Source organism: Tamandua tetradactyla, chromosome 4, assembly GCF_023851605.1.
Source record: "Tamandua tetradactyla isolate mTamTet1 chromosome 4, mTamTet1.pri, whole genome shotgun sequence".
Lineage (NCBI taxonomy): Eukaryota > Metazoa > Chordata > Mammalia > Pilosa > Myrmecophagidae > Tamandua > Tamandua tetradactyla.
Genome location: NC_135330.1, coordinates 10,469,579 through 10,490,280, shown reverse-complemented (window position 1 = coordinate 10,490,280; position 20,702 = coordinate 10,469,579). Strand labels below are relative to the sequence as shown.

At 42.1% G+C, this 20,702-nt stretch overlaps 1 protein-coding gene across 8 annotated transcripts in view; it reads left to right on the top strand.

Annotated features, from left to right (window-relative positions):
* FCRL5 (Fc receptor like 5) overlaps positions 1-20,438 on the top strand; it is an 84,978-nt gene extending 64,540 nt beyond the window's left edge. For 6 of the 8 annotated variants that reach the window (XM_077156551.1, XM_077156554.1, XM_077156556.1 and 3 more), the window contains 7 exons: positions 14,227-14,505; positions 14,998-15,111; positions 15,787-15,814; positions 16,751-16,833; positions 17,079-17,147; positions 19,303-19,334; positions 19,412-20,438. In XM_077156551.1, the coding sequence (XP_077012666.1) occupies positions 14,227-14,505; positions 14,998-15,111; positions 15,787-15,814; positions 16,751-16,833; positions 17,079-17,147; positions 19,303-19,334; positions 19,412-19,465 (659 nt within the window). In that variant the 3' untranslated portion in view covers positions 19,466-20,438. Of the gene's footprint in view, positions 1-14,226; positions 14,506-14,928; positions 15,113-15,786; positions 15,815-16,705; positions 16,834-17,078; positions 17,148-19,302; positions 19,335-19,411 lie in introns of those variants that run through there. The other 2 variants (XM_077156555.1, XM_077156557.1) reach the window with 2 other exon arrangements.
* Positions 20,439-20,702: the final 264 nt, after the last annotated feature.

Sequence of the window (20,702 nt, the reverse complement as noted above, 5' to 3'; positions counted from 1 at the left end):
AGATATCTTATAAATCTTGTAATTGGAGGCAATTTATGGACTTACACCCAAAGCAAGAGCAATGAAGAAAGAAAGAAATGGGAACTCCTCAAAATTAAACACTTTTGTGCATCAAAGAACTTCATCAAGAAAGTAAAAAGACAGCCTACACAATGGGAGATAATATTTGGAAACGACATAATCAGATAAAGGTCTAGTATCCAGAATTTATAAAGAGATTATTCAACTCAACAACAAAAAGATAGCCAATCCAATTACAAAATGGGAAAAAGACTTGAACAGACACTTCTCAGAAGAGGAAATACAAATGGCCAAAAGGCACATGAAGAGATGCTCAACGTCCCTGGCCATTAGAGAAATGCAAATCAAAACTACAATGAGATATCATCTCACACCCACCAGAATGGTCATTATCAACAAAACAGAAAATGACAAGTGCTGGAGAGGATGTGGAGAAAGAGGCACACTTATTCACTGTTGGTGGAAATATCAAATGGTACAACCGCTGTGGAAGGCAGTTTGATGGTTCCTCAAAAAGCTGAATATAGAATTGCCATATGACCCAGCAATACCACTGCTAGGTATCTACTCAGAGGACTTAAGGGCAAAGACACAAACGGACACTTGCACATCAATGTTTATAGCAGCGTTATTTACAATTGCAAAGAGATGGAAACAGCCAAAATGTCCATCAACAGATGAGTGGCTAAACAAACTGTGGTATATACATACGATGGAATATAATGCAGCTCTAATATAGAAATAGGGTAAGATATTGGGTAATTGGAGCTGAAGGGATACAGACTGTGCAACAGGACTGGATACAAAAACTCAGAAATGGACAGCACAATACTACCTAACTGTAATATAATTATGTTAAAACACTGAATGAAGCTGCATGTGAGAATGATACAGGGAGGAGGGCTGGGGACATAAATGAAATAGAAAGAAAGAGAGATGTTAAAGATTGAGATGGTATAATCTAGGAATGCCTAGAGTATATAATAATAGTGAAATCTACAATGTACCAATTTTAAAAATGTTATTGCATGAGGAAGAATAAAGGAATGTCATTATGGCAGGGTGCTGAAAATAGATGGTAATTTTTTTTAACTTTTTTTACTAATTAAAAAAATTAACAAACAAAACATTAAGATATCATTCCATTCTACATATACAATCAGTAATTCTTAATATCATCACATAGTTGCATATTCATCATTTCTTAGAACATTTGCATCGATTTAGAAAAAGAAATAAAAAGACAACAGAGAAAGAAATAAAATGATAACAGAGAAAAAAAAAGATTATACATACCATACCCCTTACCCCTCGCTTTCATTTACCACTAGCATTTCAAACTAAATTTATTTTAATGTTTGTTCCCCCTATTATTTATTTTTATTCCATATGTTCTACTCTTCTGTTGATATAGTAGCTAAAAGGAGGATCAGACACAAGGTTTTCACAATCATTGAGTTACATTGTGAAAGATGTATCATTGTTCAATCATCATCAAGAAACACAGCTACTGGAATACAGCTCTACATTTCCAGGCAGTTCCCTCCAGCCTCTCTACATCTTGAACAACAAGGTGATATCTACTTAATGCGTAAGAATAACCTCCAGGATAACCTCTCAACTTTGTTTGGAATCTCTCAGCCATTGACACTTAGTCTCATTTTACTCTTTCCCCTTTTGGTCGAGAAGGTTCTCTCAATTCCTTGATGTTAATTCTCAGCTCATTCTAGGGTTTTTCTCAGTCCTTTGATGCTGAGTCTCAGCTCATTCCAGGATCTCTGCCCCATGTAGCCAGGAAGGTCCACACCCCGGGAGTCATGTCCCACGCAGAGAGGGGGAGGGTGATGAGACTGCTCGTCTTGTTGGCTGGAGAGAGAGGCCACATCTGAGCAACAAAAGAGGCTCTCTTGGGGGTGACTCTTAGGCCTAAATTTTAAGTAGACTTGACCTATCCTTTGTGGGGTTAAGTTTCATATGAACAAACCGCAAGACTAGAGGCTCAGCCTATAGCTTTGATTGTCCACACTGCTTGTGAGAATAACAAGAATTCAACTTGGGGAAGTTAAATTTCTCCCCACTCTCACCATTCCCCAAATGGGGCTTGCAAATACTTTTCCAGTCACTGATCAAATCACTCTGGGATTCATCGGGGCATCACTCTGGACAAACCAACAAAATCTCATGTCCTACCTGAGGTTGCAAGTACTTATGACATTCAATCAAACCATCTACATGAGTTATATTAGGAAATGCTCTAGTCAAAATATAAATTTTGTAACAAATAAACATTTTTTGCTTTAGTCTCACACATAATGTGACATTTTAAAGTATTAATTATCATCTATTTTCAGCACCCTGCAATAATGACATTCCTTTGTTCTTCCTCATGCCAAAACATTTTTTAAAATTTGTACATGTGCATTGCACTATTATGATACACTCTACGCATTCTTAGATTATACCATCTCTATCTTTACCATCTATCTTTCTTTCTGATTTCATTTATGTCCCCAGCCCTCCTCCCTCTGTCATTCTCACATGCAGGTTCATTCAGTGTTTTAACATAATTACATTACCGTTAGGTAGTATTGTGCTGTCCATATCTGAGATTTTATATTCAGTCCTGTTGCACAATCTGTATCCCTTCAGCTCCAATTACCCAATATCTCACCCTATTTCTATCTCCTGATGGTCTCTGTTACCAAGGAAATATTCCAAGTTTATTCACTAACGTCAGTTCATATCAGAGAGACCATACAGTATTTGTCCTTTTGTTTCTGGCTAATCACACTCAGCATAATGTCCTTAAGGTCCATTCATGTTGTTACATACTTCATAACTTTATTCCGTCTTACAGCTGCATAATATTCCATCTTATGTAAATGTCACAGTTTGTTTAGTCAGCTATCTGTTGATGGACATTTTGGCTGTTTCCATCTCTTGGTAATTGTTAATAATGCTGCTATAAACATTGGTGTGTAAATGTCCATTTGTGTCCTTGGCCTCATGTCCTTTGAGTAGAGACAGCATATAGATGGGTCCTGTTTTTTAATCCATTCTGCCAGATTATGTCTTTTGATTGGGGAGTTTAATTCATTAACATTCAGTGTTATTACTGCATGGGTAGTACTTTCTTCTACTATTTTGCCTTCTGGATTTTATATGTCATATCTAATTTTCCTTCTTTTTACCTTTACTCATAGTCTTCCTTTCTACACTCTTCTCCATACCTCTCTCTTCTGTCTTCGTATCTGTTTCTAGTGTTCCCTTTAGTATTTCTTGCAGAGCTGGTCTCTTGGTCATAAATTCTCTCAGTGATTTTTTGTCTGAAAATGTTTTAATTTCTCCCTCATTTTTGAAGGACAATTTTGCTGGATATAGAATTCTTGGTTGACAGTTTTTCTCTTTGAATAATTTAAATATATTATCCCACTGTCTTCTCACCTCCATGGTTTCTGCTGAGAGATCTGCACATAGTCTTATTGGGCTTCCCTTGTATGTGATGGATTGCTTTTCTCTTGCTGCTTTCAAGATCCTCTCTTTCTCTTTGACCTCTGACATTCTGATTATTAAATGTCTTGGAGTATGTCTATTTGGATCTATTCTCTTTGGGGTACGCTGCACTTCTTGGATCTGTAATTTTAAGTCTTTCATAGGAGTTGGGAAATTTTCAGTGATAATTTCCTCCATTAGTTTTTCTCCTCCTTTTCCCTTCTCTTCTCCTTCTGGGACACCCACAACACGTATATTCGTGTGCTTCATATTGTCTTTAAATTCTCTGAGTCCCTGCTCATATTTTTCCATTTTTTTTCCTATAGTTTCTGTTTCTTGTCGGATTTCAGATGTTCCATCCTCCAGTTTTGAAATCCTATGTTCTGTATCTCGAAATCTACCATTGTAGGTTTCCATTGTTTTTTTTTCATCTCTTCTACCGTGTCTTACATTCCCATAAGTTCCGTGATTTGTTTTTTCAGACTTTCTGTTTCTTCTTTTTCTTCTTTCCTTTCCTTCTTTATATCCTCCTTCAATTCATTGATTTGGTTTTTGATGAGGTTTTCCATGTCTGTCCATACATTCTGAATTAATTCTTTCAGCTCCTGTATGGCATTTGAATTGTTGGTTTGTTCCTCTGACTGGACCATATCTTCAATTTTCCTAGTGTGATTTGTTATTTTTGTTGGCATCTAGGCATATAAATACCTTTTTAGTTTATTCTGGAGATTGCTTTCACTTCTTTTACCTATGGTTTTCTTGCTGGATGAATTTGTTGTCTATCTGATCCTTGACACTCCATTCAGCTTTATCTGGACCTTTAGCTTAAGTTTTGTTTAACAGAGGAGAATTTTTCAGTTCTTGTTTTCTTGTTTCTTGCCCTGCTTGTGTGGTGCCTTTCCCCCCTGCCACACTTAGGAGGGTCTACTTAGATATTATAGACCCCAGCCAGATTTTCCCAGACCAAACTGGCCTCCTATCAGGAGGAAAGAGTCACCTGCGTCGGTTTTCCCTGAGGGTGAGACCCAGCAGGTTGAAAGACTTTCCTGTGAAGTCTCTGGACTCTGTTTTTCTTATCCTGCCCTGTGTGTGGCGCTTGTCTGACTGCAGGTCCCACCAGCATAAGATGATGCGGTACCTTTAACTTTGGCAAACTCTCCCTGCTGGGGGCGTGGTGGAGACAGAGGAGAGGTTGCAGGCTGGTTTTAATGGCTTCAAATTTCCAAGCCCTGGGGTCTGAATTCCTTGATGGAGGGATTCCACCTGAATTGGGCTTCACCCCTCCCCTGGGGAAGGCACAGGCTCCAGACAAGCCCCCAAAAGAGCTCACTTCTGCCTATGCCTAGGGCAGTTGCAGCTTGAAAAGTCCTGCCACTGTATCCAGAGGCAGTCAAGCCTTTGTAGATACACAGCCGCAAAAACCTGTTTCCTTCTCTTTTTTTCCGCCTTTTTCCGTCAGTCCTGCCCCCTTGGCGCCAGGGCAAAAATGAGCAACCTCCGCTTTGATCGGGTTCATCTAAGCTGGGGGCCTATTTTTAGTAGTCAGAATTTGTTAATTAGTTCCACAATTGGCGTTTGATTGTGCCCAGTTCCTGCTGCTGGTAAAGTCCTTTCCTTTACCCTCTGGGAAGCGGCCTGTGGGGGAGGGGTGCTGGCCACCGCAGCTTTGGGAACTCACGGTTTTGGGGGGTGCTCGCAGCTGGACCAGCTGGTCCAGAATGGGGTACACTATGTGTCTGGTCACTGACGTGTCCCCAGGAGCTGTTCTGTACTGTTTCTGGTTATTTAGTAGTTGTTCTGGAGGATGAACTAAAACGCACATGTTGTAAAGCCACCATCTTGACCGTAATTAATATTTTAAAATGTCACTTTATGTGTAAGACTAAAGCAAAAAATGTGTATTTTTTTTTAATTAACGGAAAGAAAAAAAAAAGAAATTAACACAACATTTAGAAATCATACCATTCTACATATGCACTCAGTAATTCTTAACATCATCACATAGATGCATGATCATTGTTTCTTAGTACATTTGCATCGGTTTAGAGGAACTAGCAACACAACAGAAAAAGATATAAAATGTTAATATAAAGAAAAGAAATAAAAGTAGTAGTAATAGTAGAAAACAACAACAACAAACAAACCAACAAGCAAACAAAAACAAAAAAAACCCTATAGCTCAGATGCAGCTTCATTCAGTATTTTAACATGATTACTTTACAATTAGGTATTATTGTGCTGTCCATTTTTGAGTTTTTGTATCTAGTCCTGTTGCACAGTCTGTATCCCTTCAGCTTCAATTACCCATTGTCTTACCCTGTTTCTAACTCCTGCTGAACTCTGTTACCAATGACATATTTCAAGTTTATTCTCGAATGTCCGTTCACATCAGTGGGACCATACAGTATTTGTCCTTTAGTTTTTGGCTGGATTCACTCAGCATAATATTCTCTAGGTCCATCCATGTTATTACATGGTTCATAAGTTTATCTTGTCTTAAAGCTGCATAATATTCCATCGTATGTATATACCACAGTTTGTTTAGCCACTCTTCTGTTGATGGAGATTTTGGCTGTTCCCATCTCTTTGCAATTGTAAATAACGCTGCTATAAACATTGGTGTGCAAATGTCCGTTTGTGTCTTTGCCCTTAAGTCCTTTGAGTAGATACCTAGCAATGGTATTGCTGGGTCGTATGGCAATTCTATATTCAGCTTTTTGAGGAACCGCCAAACTGCCTTCCACAGTGGTTGCACCCTTTGACATTCCCACCAACAGTGGATAAGTGTGCCTCTTTCTCCACATCCTCTCCAGCACTTGTCATTTTCTGTTTTGTTGATAATGGCCATTCTGGTGGGTGTGAGATGATATCTCATTGTGGTTTTGATTTGCATTTCTCTAATGGCCAGGGACGTTGAGCATCTCTTCATGTGCCTCTTGGCCATCCGTATTTCTTCTTCTGGTAGGTGTCTGTTTAAGTCTTTTTCCCATTTTGTAATTGGGTTGGCTGTCTTTTTGTTGTTGAGTTGAATAATCTCTTTATAAATTCTGGATACTAGACCTTTATCTGATATGTCGTTTCCAAATATTGTCTCCCATTGTGTAGGCTGTCTTTCTACTTTCTTGATGAAGTTCTTTGATGCACAAAAGTGTTTAATTTTGAGGAGCTCCCATTTATTTATTTCCTTCTTCAGTGTTCTTGCTTTAGGTTTAAGGTCCATAAAACCACCTCCAGTTGTAAGATCCATAAGATATCTCCCAACATTTTCCTCTAACTGTTTTATGGTCTTAGACCTAATGTTTAGATCTTTGATCCATTTTGAGTTAACTTTTGTATAGGGTGTGAGAGATGGGTCTTCTTTCATTCTTTTGCATATGGATATCCAGTTCTCTAGGCACCATTTATTGAAGAGACTGTTCTGTCCCAGGTGAGTTGGCTTGACTGCCTTATCAAAGATCAAATGTCCATAGATGAGAGGGTCTATATCTGAGCACTCTATTCGATTCCATTGGTCGATATATCTATCTTTATGCCAATACCATGCTGTTTTGACCACTGTGGCTTCATAATATGCCTTAAAGTCAGGCAGCGCGAGACCTCCAGCTTCGTTTTTTTTCCTCAAGATGTTTTTAGCAATTCGGGGTACCCTGCCCTTCCAGATAAATTTGCTTATTGGTTTTTCTATTTCTGAAAAATAAGTTGTTGGGATTTTGATTGGTATTGCATTGAATCTGTAAATCAATTTAGGTAGGATTGACATCTTAACTATATTTAGTCTTCCAATCCATGAACACGGTATGCCCTTCCATCTATTTAGGTCTTCTGTGATTTCTTTTAACAGTTTTTTGTAGTTTTCTTTATATAGGTTTTTTGTCTCTTTGGTTAAATTTATTCCTAGGTATTTTATTCTTTTAGTTGCGATTGTAAATGGGATTCATTTCTTGATTTCCGCCTCAGCTTGTTCATTACTAGTGTATAGAAAAGCTACAGATTTTTGAATGTTGATCTTGTAGCCTGCTACTTTGCTGTACTCATTTATTAGCTCTAGTAATTTTGTTGTGGATTTTTCTGGGTTTTCTACATATAGTATCATATCGTCTGCAAACAGTGATAGTTTTACTTCTTCCTTTCCAATTTTGATGCCTTGTATTTCTTTTTCTTGCCTAATTGCTCTGGCTAGAACTTCCAACACAATGTTGAATAATAGTGGTGATAGTGGACATCCTTGTCTTGTTCCTGATCTTAGGGGGAAAGTTTTCAATTTTTCCCCATTGAGGATGATATTAGCTGTGGGTTTTTCATATATTCCCTCTATCATTTTAAGGAAGTTCCCTTGTATTCCTATCCTTTGAAGTGTTTTCAGCAGGAAAGGATGTTGAATCTTGTCAAATGCCTTCTCTGCATCAATTGAGATGATCATGTGATTTTTCTGCTTTGATTTGTTGATATGGTGCATTACATTAATTGATTTTCTTATGTTGAACCATCCTTGCATACCTGGGATGAATCCTACTTGGTCATGATGTATAATTCTTTTAATGTGTTGTTGGATACGATTTGCTAGAATTTTATTGAGGATTTTTGCATCTGTATTCATTAGAGAGATTGGTCTGTAGTTTTCTTTTTTTGTAATATCTTTGCCTGGTTTTGGTATGAGGGTGATGTTGGCTTCATAGAATGAATTAGGTAGTTTTCCCTCCACTTCGATTATGTTGAACAGTTTGAGGAGAGTAGGTACTAATTCTTTCTGGAATGTTTGATAGAATTCACATGTGAAGCCGTCTGGTCCTGGACTTTTCTTTTTAGGGAGCTTTTGAATAACTAATTCAATCTCTTTACTTGTGATTGGTTTGTTGAGGTCGTCTATTTCTTCTTGAGTCAAAGTTGGTTGTTCATGTCTTTCCAGGAACCTGTCCATTTCTTCTAAATTGTTGTATTTATTAGCGTAAAGTTGTTCATAGTATCCTGTTATTACCTCCTTTATTTCTGTGAGGTCAGTAGTTATGTCTCCTCTTTCATTTCTAATCTTATTTATTTGCATCCTCTCTCTTCTTCTTTTTGTCAATCTTGCTAAGGGCCCATCAATCTTGTTGATTTTCTCATAGAACCAACTTCTGGTCTTATTGATTTTCTCTATTGTTTTCATGTTTTCAATTTCATTTATTTCTGCTCTAATCTTTGTTATTTCTTTCCTTTTGCTTGCTTTGGGATTGGTTTGCTGTTCTTTCTCCAGTTCTTCCAAGTGGACAGTTAATTCCTGCATTTTTGCCTTTTCTTCTTTTCTGATAAAGGCATTTAGGGCAATAAATTTCCCTCTTAGCACTGCCTTTGCTGCGTCCCATAAATTTTCATATGTTGTGTCTTCATTTTCATTTGCCTCTAGGTATTTACTAATTTCTCTTGCAATTTCTTCTTTGATCCACTTGTTGTTTAAGAGTGTGTTGTTGAGCCTCCATGTATTTATGAATTTTCTGGCACTCTGCCTATTATTGATTTCCAACTTCATTCCTTTATGATCCGAGAAAGTGTTGTGTATGATTTCAATCTTTTTAAATTTGTTAAGACTTGCTTTGTGACCCAGTATATGGTCTATCTTTGAGAATGATCCATGAGCACTTGAAAAAAAGGTGTATCCTGCTGTTGTGGGATGTAATGTCCTATAAATGTCTGTTAAGTCAAGTTCATTTATAGTAATATTCAGGTTCTCTATTTCTTTATTGATCCTCTGTGTAGATGTTCTGTCCATTGATGAGAGTGGTGAATTGAAGTCTCCAACTATTATGGTATATGTGTCTATTTCCCTCTTCAGTGTTTGCAGTGTATTCCTCACGTATTTTGGGGCATTCTGGTTCGGTGCGTAAATATTTATGATTGTTATGTCTTCTTGCTTAATTGTTCCTTTTAATAGTATATAGTGTCCTTCTTTGTCTCTTTTAACTGTTTTACATTTGAAGTCTAATTTGTTGGATATTAGTATAGCCACTCCTGCTCTTTTCTGGTTATTGTTTGCATGAAATATCTTTTCCCAACCTTTCACTTTCAACCTATATTTATCTTTGGGTCTAAGATGTGTTTCCTGTAGACAGCATATAGAAGGATCCTGTTTTTTAATCCATTCTGCCAGTCTATGTCTTTTAATTGGGGAATTCAGTCCATTGACATTTAGAGTTATTACTGTTTGGATAATATTTTCCTCTACCATTTTGCCTTTTGTAGTATATATATCATATCTGACTTTCCTTCTTTCTACACTTTTCTCCATGTCTCTCTCTTCTGTCTTTTTGTATCTGACTCTAGTGCTTCCTTTAGTATTTCTTGCAGAGCTGGTCTCTTGGTCACAAATTCTCTTAGTGACTTTTTGTCTGAGAATGTTTTAATTTCTCCCTCATTTTTGAAGGACAATTTTGCTGGATATAGGAGTCTTGGCTGCCAGTTTTTCTCTTTTAGTAACTTAAATATATCATCCCACTGTCTTCTAGCTTCCATGGTTTCTGCTGAGAAATCTACACATAGTCTTATTGGGTTTCCCTTGTATGTGACGGATTGTTTTTCTCTCGCTGCCTTCAAGATCCTCTCTTTCTCTTTGACCTCTGACATTCTAACTAGTAAGTGTCTTGGAGAACGCCTATTTGTGTCTAATCTCTTTGGGGTGCGCTGCACTTCTTGGATCTGTAATTTTAGGTCTTTCATAAGAGTTGGGAAATTTTCAGTGATAATTTCTTCCATTAGTTTTTTTCCTCCTTTCCCTTCTCTTCTCCTTCTGGGATACCCACTACACGTATATTTGTACGGTTCACATTGTCCTTGAGTTCCCTAATACCTTGTTCAAATTTTTCCATTCTTTTCCGGATAGTTTCTGTTTCTTTTTGGAATTCAGACGTTTCATCCTCCAAATCACTAATTCTATCTTCTGTTTCTTTAAATCTGTCATTGTAGGTATCCATTGTTTTTTCCATCTTTTCTACTTTATCTTTCACTTCCATAAGTTCTGTGATTTGTTTTTTCAGATTTCCTATTTCTTCTTTATGTTCAGCCCATGTCTTCTTCATGTCCTCCCTCAATTTATCGATTTCGTTTTTGAAGAGGTTTTCCATTTCTGTTCGTATATTCAGCATTAGTTGTTTCAGCTCCTGTATCTCATTTGAACTATTGGTTTCTTCGTTTGACTGGGCCATATGTTCAATTTTCTGAGCGTGATCCGTTATCTTCTGCTGGCGTCTGGGCATTTAGTCAGATTTCCCCGGGTGTTCTACCCCACAGGTTGAAAGATTTTTCTGTGCAATCTCTGGGTTCTGTTCTTCCTATCCTGCCCAGTAGGTGGCGCTCGTGGCACACGCCTGTCTGTGGGTTCCACCAGCGAAAGTTGCTGTGGGTCCCTCAACTCTGGAAAACTCTCGCCGTAGGGGAGGTTCGGCAGCCGAAGCGTCTTGGAAGAATGCCAGCCGGCCCGGGGTTCCAAACGCGGGGAGGGTCGCCGGCCGTCGCAGCACAGGAGAGCGTCCGGCCAAATTAGCCAGTCGGCCCGGGGCACCAAGCGTGGCGGGAGGGCGCCAGCTGTCGCAGCCCGAGAGAGTGCACTGTTCCCAGCCGACGGGGGAGTCATGTGTTTGGAAGGGATCCCCCGGTCACTGTTCTCCGCAGTCTGGGGATTTCCGACCCAACTATCTCAGTTGTTCCGGGGGGCCTCGTGTGGTGGGGGCACCAGCCGCCGCGGCCTAAGGGGACCGCCTGTCCAATTCTACCAGCTGGCCCGGGAAGGTGGAAGGGAGGGACTCCGGTCGCTTGCCATCCCACCCAGGAAAGCCCGTGCCCCTTGGTGATCTCACCGGAGCTGGTTCTCCCAGATAGTCAGCCGTTCCAGGATGGGGTACGCTGTTCCTTTGATCTCTCTCGTGGCTCCGGGAGCTGCTCTGTATTATCTCCACTCCCCCAGTAGCTGTTCTGGAGGAGGAAAGGTGAGGGCGGCAAGGCTGTCGAGGCTGGTGGCGGAGGAGCACGGTGAAGGCGGGGGAAGAGGGCACCGTGGTGGTTGGAGAGCAGCCGGAGCAGGAGGGGGAGGAGGGGGGAGAAGGAGGGCGGGCAGCTCGGCTGCTGCGGGGCGTGGGTGCCGCGCGGCGGGCCGGCGGAGAAAGAGAGGGGAGAAGGAGGGCGGGCGGCTCGGCTGCTGCGGGGCGTGGGTGCCGCGCGGCGGGCCGGCGGAGAAAGAGAGGGGAGAAGGAGGGCGGGCGGCTCGGCTGCTGCGGGGCGTGGGCGCCGCGCGGCGGGCCGGCGGAGAAAGAGAGGGGAGAAGGAGGGCGGGCGGCTCAGCTGCTGCGGGGCGTGGGCGCCGCACGGCGGGCCGGCGGAGAAAGCAAAAAATGTGTATTTGTTACAAAATTTATATTTTGACTAGTGCATTTCCTAATATAACTTATGTAGATAGTTTGATTGAACGTCATAAGTACTTGCAATCTCAGGTAGGACATGAGATTTTGTTGGTTTGTCCAGAGTGATGCCCCGATGAATCCCAGGGTGATTTGATCAATGACTGGAAAAGTATTTGCAAGCCCCCTTCGGGGAATGGTGAGAGCGGGGAGAAATTCACCTTCCCCAAGTTGAATTCTTGATATTCTCACAAGCAGTGTGGACAACCAAAGCTATAGGCTGAGCCCCTAGTCTTGGGGTTTGTTCATATGAAACTTAACCCCACAAAGGATAGGTCAAGTCTACTTAAAATCTAGGCCTAAGAGTCACCCCCAAGAGAGCCTCTTTTGTTGCTCAGATGTGGCCTCTCTCTCCAGCCAACATGACGAGCAGTCTCATCACCCTCCCCCCTCTGCATGGGACATGACTCCCAGGGTGTGGACCTTCCTGGCTACATGGGGCAGAGATCCTGGAATGAGCTGAGACTCAGCATCAAAGGACTGAGAAAAACCCTGGAATGAGCTGAGAATTAACATCAAGGAATTGAGAGAACCTTCTCGACCAAAAGGGGGAAGAGTGAAATGAGACTAAGTGTCAATGGCTGAGAGATTCCAAACAGAGTCGAGAGGTTATCCTGGAGGTTATTCTTACGCATTAAGTAGATATCACCTCGTTGTTCAAGATGTAGAGAGGCTGGAGGGAACTGCCTGAAAATGTAGAGCTGTATTCCAGTAGCCGTGTTTCTTGATGATGATTGAATAATGATACATCTTTCAAAATGTAACTCAATGATTGTGAAAACCTTGTGTCTGATCCTCCTTTTAGCTACTATATCAACAGAAGAGTAGAACATATAGAATAAAAATGAATAATAGGGGGAACAAACATTAAAATAAATTTAGTTTGAAATGCTAGTGGTAAATGAAAGCGAGGGGTAAGGGGTATGGTATGTATAATCTTTTTTTTTCTCTGTTATCGTTTTATTTCTTTCTCTGTTGTCTTTTTATTTCTTTTTCTAAATCGATGCAAATGTTCTAAGAAATGATGAATACGCAACTATGTGATGATATTAAGAATTACTGATTATATATGTAGAATGGAATGATATCTTAATGTTTCATTTGTTGTTAATTTTTTTTAATTAATAAAAAAAAATTTTTTTAAACCCTGAGCTCTAAGCCTCTATAAAAGTTTTACTTATTAAGTTTGTTTTTTCAGGAATTTAAAGCCTCCACATTTTTCCTATTCCAGATAAGCCCTGAAACCCAGAGATATCAGCCTCTCCAAGAACATCAGCCGGTGTCATTTCTCCATCCCATAATGTTGACACCCGCTTTCAGCACAATGAAGTTAGAAGGCTCATTGCCCAGATACCTCTGTAGATTAAGAGAAAGATCAGATGCGAGGGAGAAGGTGTAACTGAGATTTAACAAATGATTGTGACCACTGACTCATTATATAGATATTTCTTTTTAGTTTCTAATATATCAGAATAGCCAGGAGGAAATACCTGAAATTGTTGAACTGTAACCCAATAGCCTTGATCTTTGACAATGATTGCATAACTATGCAGCTATTTTGGGGTGACCACGTGATTGTGAAAACCTTGTGACTGACACCCCCTTTGTCCAGGGTATGGGTAGATGAGTAAGAAAATAAAAGTAAGCATAAAAAAAAAATGCATCTTTACCTTAGTTAAAAAAAAACATATCTTGGATGTCTTTCATATTTCATTAATCAGCCAACTACGTTGTTTTCTAGTTTTTAGCTATTATAAAAATGCTACAACAGAAATCCTGGTATAAATATCTTTGCATATTTTATGTCAGTATCCCTAAAGGAGATATTCCTAGAAGTTGTCTTACTGGGTCAGAAATTTGAGTCCATTTTAAATTTGTTTACTATTGCCAAAGTGCCATCAAGGAAGTCTCTCAAATTTGCATTCCTATGTAGATCAAATCAAGGTGCTTGTTTATCCACAACTACATAAGGATTTTTAAGCTTTGGCAATCTGATGGGTAGGGAAAAATAGTATCTTGTGGTTGTTTTTATTTGTATATATTTACTTAGTGATGAAGAGTATGCTTTCATATACTTATTGGCTGCTGGAATTTTTCAGTGTTTCATACTCTTTTCGCATTTTTTCTATTAACGTTTTAGTGCATTGGAAGTTATTTGTAGATTAAGGTAATTAAATTTGTTTTATATGTTTTGTTGTATTTTTCAAGACTGAGATCTTTTGCCACTTGTTTATAGTATTTTTTGTTCCTTTATGCATACATCAGAAGTAGACGTTTTGTTTTCCTTCAGTTCCAGCGTCTCGCCCCGTCCTCACCCTCAGGACTCCCAGGGCCCAGGCTGTGGTGGGGGACGTGGTGGAGCTTCACTGCGAGGCCGAGAGGGGCTCTCCCCCCATCCTGTACCGGTTTTATCATGAGGACATCACCCTGGGGAACGGGTCGGCCCCCTCCGGAGGAGGAGTGTCCATCAACCTCTCCTTGACCGTAGAACATAATGGAAACTACTCCTGTGATGCTGACAATGGCCTGGGGCCCCAGCGCAGTGAGGTGTTGACACTTCACATCAGAGGTAAGTTTCCTACGACCCAGGCTACAGATGTGGACAAATTGTTTTCTCCAAAACCGTTGTGGGAATGCTGTGAAGACTGGCTAGTGCAGTGCCTGTGCTTCCTAGAGGAGGAGACACAGGGGCTGGCCTTCTGTCCATCGCTATTATCTGAAATAATGGTTCTGTGAAGGTCGGAGAAGGGGAGGAGAGGAGAAAGGGGAGCACCGAATATGAAGCTCATCGGGGGCTGACTCCTCTCACTACTAGAGCGCATCCTGACCTTCACTCTGGCCTTCGGCTCGGATGTGAGCGTCCTCAGAAAGAGCAGGCCGTTTCCCGTAAGGGAATGCAGCCACTGCCCACCAGGGAGAGCCTTCCTGGCCAGTTGCCTGGCTCAGGGACCTCTCAGAAGTCCTGTCTCCTAGGTTCGCTCTCTCTTCCTAGCCCAGAGATGAAGACAATTCGCGACCACGAGCCTCTCCCTCTGACTCATGCACCGGGTCTCCCCCTCAGGCCTGACCGGGAACAGCGGACCTGTTGCCGCCGGAGTCACCGGAGGGCTGCTCAGCCTGGCCGGCCTGGCCGCTGTGGCCCTGCTCGGCTACTGCGGGCTCGCAAGAAAAGCAGGTGCGTTTCTCCCCGGCTGCCTTTGAGGGAGCGCTCATGCCCGTCCTATCTCTATTTCCTCAGGAGAACGCTGCCCTTATAAACCACCCCCACCCCCACCCCAGCCCAGCCCCTCTGCAGTTCCCACTCACCGCTGTGCTCCTGCCGCTCCCCAGAGCTCCTCTTTACCAAACACAGTTTTCCACACAGCCCCAAAGGGTGGAAGACGTCTCGATGAAATATCTTTTATCCAGTATCAAAAACTCCAGTATCTCCCTGGACCCCCCAAAATTGTCCAGACCCCCCAAAAGTTATAAGAGAAGAATAAAGATTTGGAGAAATACAGGTGAAAGTAGGAGTTGAATGGGATTTGATAACAGCTGATTTTTTAAGTGTATTTTCACAGCTGATAAAGTGCATTTTCCTACCTGCAGCCATCAACCACTATTCTTTACAAAGCCCAGGTTCAAAGACTGTGGATTGTGGCCACCTGTTTCACATTACAAATGTAGCCCCCTGGAGGCCAGGGTCAGTAATGCGCCAGCCCATCTCCCACCTCCCTTAGGCATAGCAAAGAAGGGCTCAAACTTCAGTGATAGCAACTCCCAGCAGGTCCTAGGTAAGCCTCCTATGAATTCTGCTCCCTGTAAAAGGCTTCTCCTTCTGGAGCCAATGATCCTCTCCTTTCCTTTGCAGGAAAAAAGTCTATCTCTGAACCCATCAGGTAAGTCCTGGGCTGTATTCCTAGAACTGACCTTTCTTGGAAATGAAATGCTCACAGGGTAGAAATATGGAATTGAGCATGTTACTGCTAAGAGTCCACATCCTGCTGTATGTGGCTGAGATGGGTCGTGCTAACTCCATGTTGCCTTCTCAAGGCAGTTTCCAGGACCTTCTTACCCACCTCTTTGGCTAGATGGGTCTTCTTCTTGCATCAAGCATTAGTTACTATTTATTAACTCATATCCTTGTGCCATTGTTGCCTCAGTTGTCTGAGTGGCCACTGAATCCCTCCATGTCTTGGGATGATCATAAGTTATCAACCTGGAAAGCTCTGGACATGACCCAACCTAATCAACCACTGTGGTGACTACAGCCAAGGATACAAAGCCACAGAACTTGGCCACCCACAGAGGTCACTCTGCCAGCAGGAAGCAGGAAAGTGGGCCTGTAAAGAAGAGGCTACTTTACTGAATCCACTGTGCAACTTACATGCTGCCTCAGGGCAAGCCCATGTCAAAATCCAGAGCTCCCCTGATGACTGATTTTTCTGAGACCCTGATGTGACGGAGAGGGAGGCTTTGGGGCAAGGTTTGAATCTTGGCTTTTCTCCTTTCTGATTGTATGATCAGAAAGTCACTTCACCTGTTGGAACTTCTGTTTTTTTCAACTATGAAATCATAATAATAGAACCCACTTCATAGTATCGTGATACACATTAGCGCAGAGCCTAGTACCAGGTGACCATTTAGTTGGAAACATAAATAGTATCATTTTATCTTGATTTGTAATGGTAATAGCCATAGACCATTTGTTCCTTAGTCACCTAAATTTCCAGGGTTGGCAGGTACCCTGTAGGAGGGACTCACTAATTGGGAATGATTATTATAACTAGTTTGTGAAGATTCCTGGGAAACTTCAGCAGTTCTGTGTCTCACAGGAGCCCTCCCGATTTTGGCACCCAAGAGCCCACCTACCACAACTTACCAGCCAGCATAGAAATGCAGCCAGTGTACTGCAATGGTGAGGGCATGTGATCCCCATTTGGGCTGGGGCCCCAGGGTTGGCTCAGGAGTGGGGGAGGGGGAGATGATGAAGGGTCCACATTGGAAGCCGGTGGGGCAGGGTGGGGAGGAGCTTTCGTCCCTCTAGAGAACAATCTCTGGTTGGACGAGGGAGAAGTATCTCAGACAAGAGGCAAGAACCTTAGAGTGCCCCCTGACCCCAGCCCACACCCACCCCTTCTGAAACTTCAACTTCTTTTCAAGTGAATCCTAATGGAAGAGAAATAGTTTATTTGGAAGTCCAGTGCGTCCAAAAGAAAAAGAAACATGCAGGTAAGACTTAAAGACTCTGCTGTGGCTGAGCCTCAGCTTTGACAGCCTATTTCTGTGTGTGGCTCACGCAGGGGATGTTGAGTGACTTGTGCCTTCAGCAGGTGGGCAAACCGGGCACATAGCCACTCTTCTTGCTGGGTCATTGAGGCTTCTTAACTTGTGCCCATCATCGCTGCTTGAGGTTAACCCAAGTCCACCAATGCTGCTTTCTCCATTCTCACAGATGGTCTCAGTATAACCTGTGTAACCAACCACCAGCTTGGGCAGTCAAACTCTCAGAGCTTCAGTGTTCCTACCTGCAAAATGGGGCAATATTATCATGCCCTACCTACCTCTATTAGTTTCCTGTGCTGCTGTAACAAATTACCATAAACTTGGTGACTTAAATCATGCAGATTTATCTTACAGCTCTGTAGGTCCAAAGCCTCACCTGGCTAAAATTCAAAGTTTCAATCAAGGTTGTGCTCCTTTCTAGAGAGTCCTAGAGGCAGGGTGAGGAGGATTTGTTTTCTTGCCCCCACATTTGTTGACTAGTGGTCCCTTCTCTCCATCTTCGAGGCCAATGATGTTGCATCTCTAACCATTCTTCCATAGTCACATCTCCCTCTGACCACAGCTGGGAAGGGCTCTCCAGTTTTAAGGGTTCCTATGACTGGGTTGGGCTCACCCGGATAATTCAGGATTATCTCCCCATGGCAAGGACTTTAACCTGAATCACACCTGAAAAATCTTTTCTTTTCCATTTAAGGTAATATATTCACAGGATCTAGGGATTAGGGCATGGACATCTTGGAAGCAGGCAGCCTTCTACCCACAGCTCTATCTCATAGGGTTATTGCAAGGCTCAAATAAGAACAAAGATCTGGAAATTCTAGCTTTGATGATGACGGTGTACTGGTATCAATCCCCAGTCAGTTGTTTTCTCCCACTCAGTGCACAAAAGGAAAACAAGGTCCTTTGGGGCAAGCTTTTCTTCCTAGTTCTGCCCTGTATGATTTCAGCCACTTGTGTTTCCCTCTCTGGTTTTCCAGTTTCTCTTGTATAAAGTCAAAAGTGAATGGTGTTGCACGCCATTCTTGGTTTATAGGCCACCTCTAACACATATGAGCTCATTCAAAACTTACAACTCCCTTCAAGGTGGGCACTGTAATTGTTGCCATTTTACAGATAAGGATACTGAGGCATAGTTTAAATGACTTGCCTGAAGTCATGTGACTAAAAAAAAAAATCACAAAACAGTCATTCTCCAGAATCTAAGCTCTGGACCTAGCTATGCTTCTCAGTGTAATTCCAGGGAGCTTTCAAGCTCATTCCAAACCAGAAGAAAGGGCCTGGTCTGAAGAATGTCGTGTTTAACTCCAGTTTTAGGATAATGTGACAGTAATAATAATTTCTAACCCCTATCATGTGTTGAGCAGTTCCTGTATGCCAGATACAGTTTTGGGTGCTAGAAATAAAAAGTAAACAAATATATATGTATATATATATGCTATAAATATAAATATATTGATAGCACTTAAAACTGTACATGGTACCTGGGCACTGCTCAACACATGAACATATTGATAGATATTAGAAATTATATGTATATATTTGCAAATGTATATATACATATTTATATAAAAACTCACATAAGATTTCCAATAACTCCATAGACAGATAATATTATTAGCCCCATCATGCATATGAGGAAATAGATGCAGGGGATGTTGAGTGACTTGCCCATGGTCACAAAGATAACAAGGCAGACCAAGGACTCAGCCTGAGGGTCTGCATCAGCGTCTGCTCTCTAAAGCAATGCACAGCCTCTACTCCTGCCCATGTAGCTTTGCTATAATACATGATACAAATCTATAATCAAAGAATTCACAGGACAGAAAGCTAGATGACTTTCCTTTGAGAGGTCGTAGGCAGCCCAGAGTGCAAAACAAAATTTAAGATGATGTCAAGGAGAAAGTGGGTCAGAGATGTGAAGCTTTGTGTCTTAGAAAAGCAGGAGTTGCAGTACAAGGACAGAACCAAAAGGAATGACTGACATTCACAAAAGTGAGAGATGGCCCCAAAGAGACAGCTGTGTGTGGACTAGCAGCACAGATGCCAGGAAGAGAGTGCTGAACCAGCCTCTCACTGCCAAACACTTCCCTTCTCTCCACAGCCACCAACATACCTGGGCTTCTTAAGGACAAGGTGAGTTCAGTGACATGCATGCCCTCCCCCACAAGACTGCCAACCTCTTGGCCTCACCACGTGTTCTCTCCTCCTAGGATTCCTCTGTCATCTATGCCCAGGTAAAGGCGGCATCAACCCCGACTATTTGACTCAGCTTTTGCCTTTCTCAGCATCTCACGGATGAGTCCACACAATCTCTCCCACTGCTGTCTCAGCCTCTGAACCCCAAAATCACCCTTGGAGAAGAGGGGCCATTGAAGCAGGAAGACTTAAACTCCATCCAATGGTCTTTGTGTTAAGTTGCCCATGCTTCCAGTCTAGCCAAAGCATAGAGGCCCCCTGGCTCCCACCTGCCCTGGCCATCTTTTTGTCTAATGGCACATTGCTCCCAACCCAGGGCCCCATATGTCTCCTGGCTTTATTAGTGGACATCAGCTTTGTTTTCTATTCTGATCCTGCTCCCACATACACACCACCACTCCTCGATGCAGACTGCTCCGGAGCACCATCAAGGAAGTCCTGCTTTCTGTGGGTGAATTTTTCAACTGCCATCAGTCTAGTGGAGCTGCTGAGGAGCTCTGCAAAATGGGACAGCACTTGTCCACAGGAGCACATATACTGGACTTGTTGTGGACTGCATTTCACACTCTCCCGCCTATCTGAAAATCTATGGTTGGCACCTGATACCAGGATAACTTCACTGCCCAATGCATCAAAATCTACCTGCTCAAGTGGGTGGATCTCACACCCCAGGTCCCAGATTCTTCCCTGCCAGAAAAACCCAGTCAGTTCGTGGCCAGAAGCACTGATGCAGATGGAATGCATACCGGAATATGAGACGTGCGCGATTCCTATTTAATTGAATGAATGAATGAATGAATGAGGAGGATACTATGGATAATTAAATGTCATTTTTACCCTCAAAGTGGAATCTGATGCAGTGTTCTTTCTGGGAAATGCAGGCAAAACTCCTCTCTTCCCTAGTAAGAAATAGACTAAGAGAAGGAATTTGGGTGATGAAGGATCTATTCAGCAATAGACAGGGCTTCTCAAACGTGACTTCAGCTCACCTATGGATCTTATTAAAATGCAGATTCTGATTCAGTGGGTCTAGATGAAAATTGGGATTCTGCAGTTCTAACAAGTTCCCAGGCGATACTGACGCTGCTGGTCCCTAGCTACTCGGAGTAACAAAGCCCGAGAAGCTTTGGCAGATGCCACCCACTGCCTGTTCCCAGGGTGCCACTCACACAGACGCCACTGCTCCTTGTGCCAATCATCCTCGGACAGCTATTCCTGCTGCTGTGGGACCTTCTCTACAAAACACGCTGGGCTTCATCAGTCACCCTGGGTAGGGAAGAAACAGCTGCTGCCATCCTTATTTCC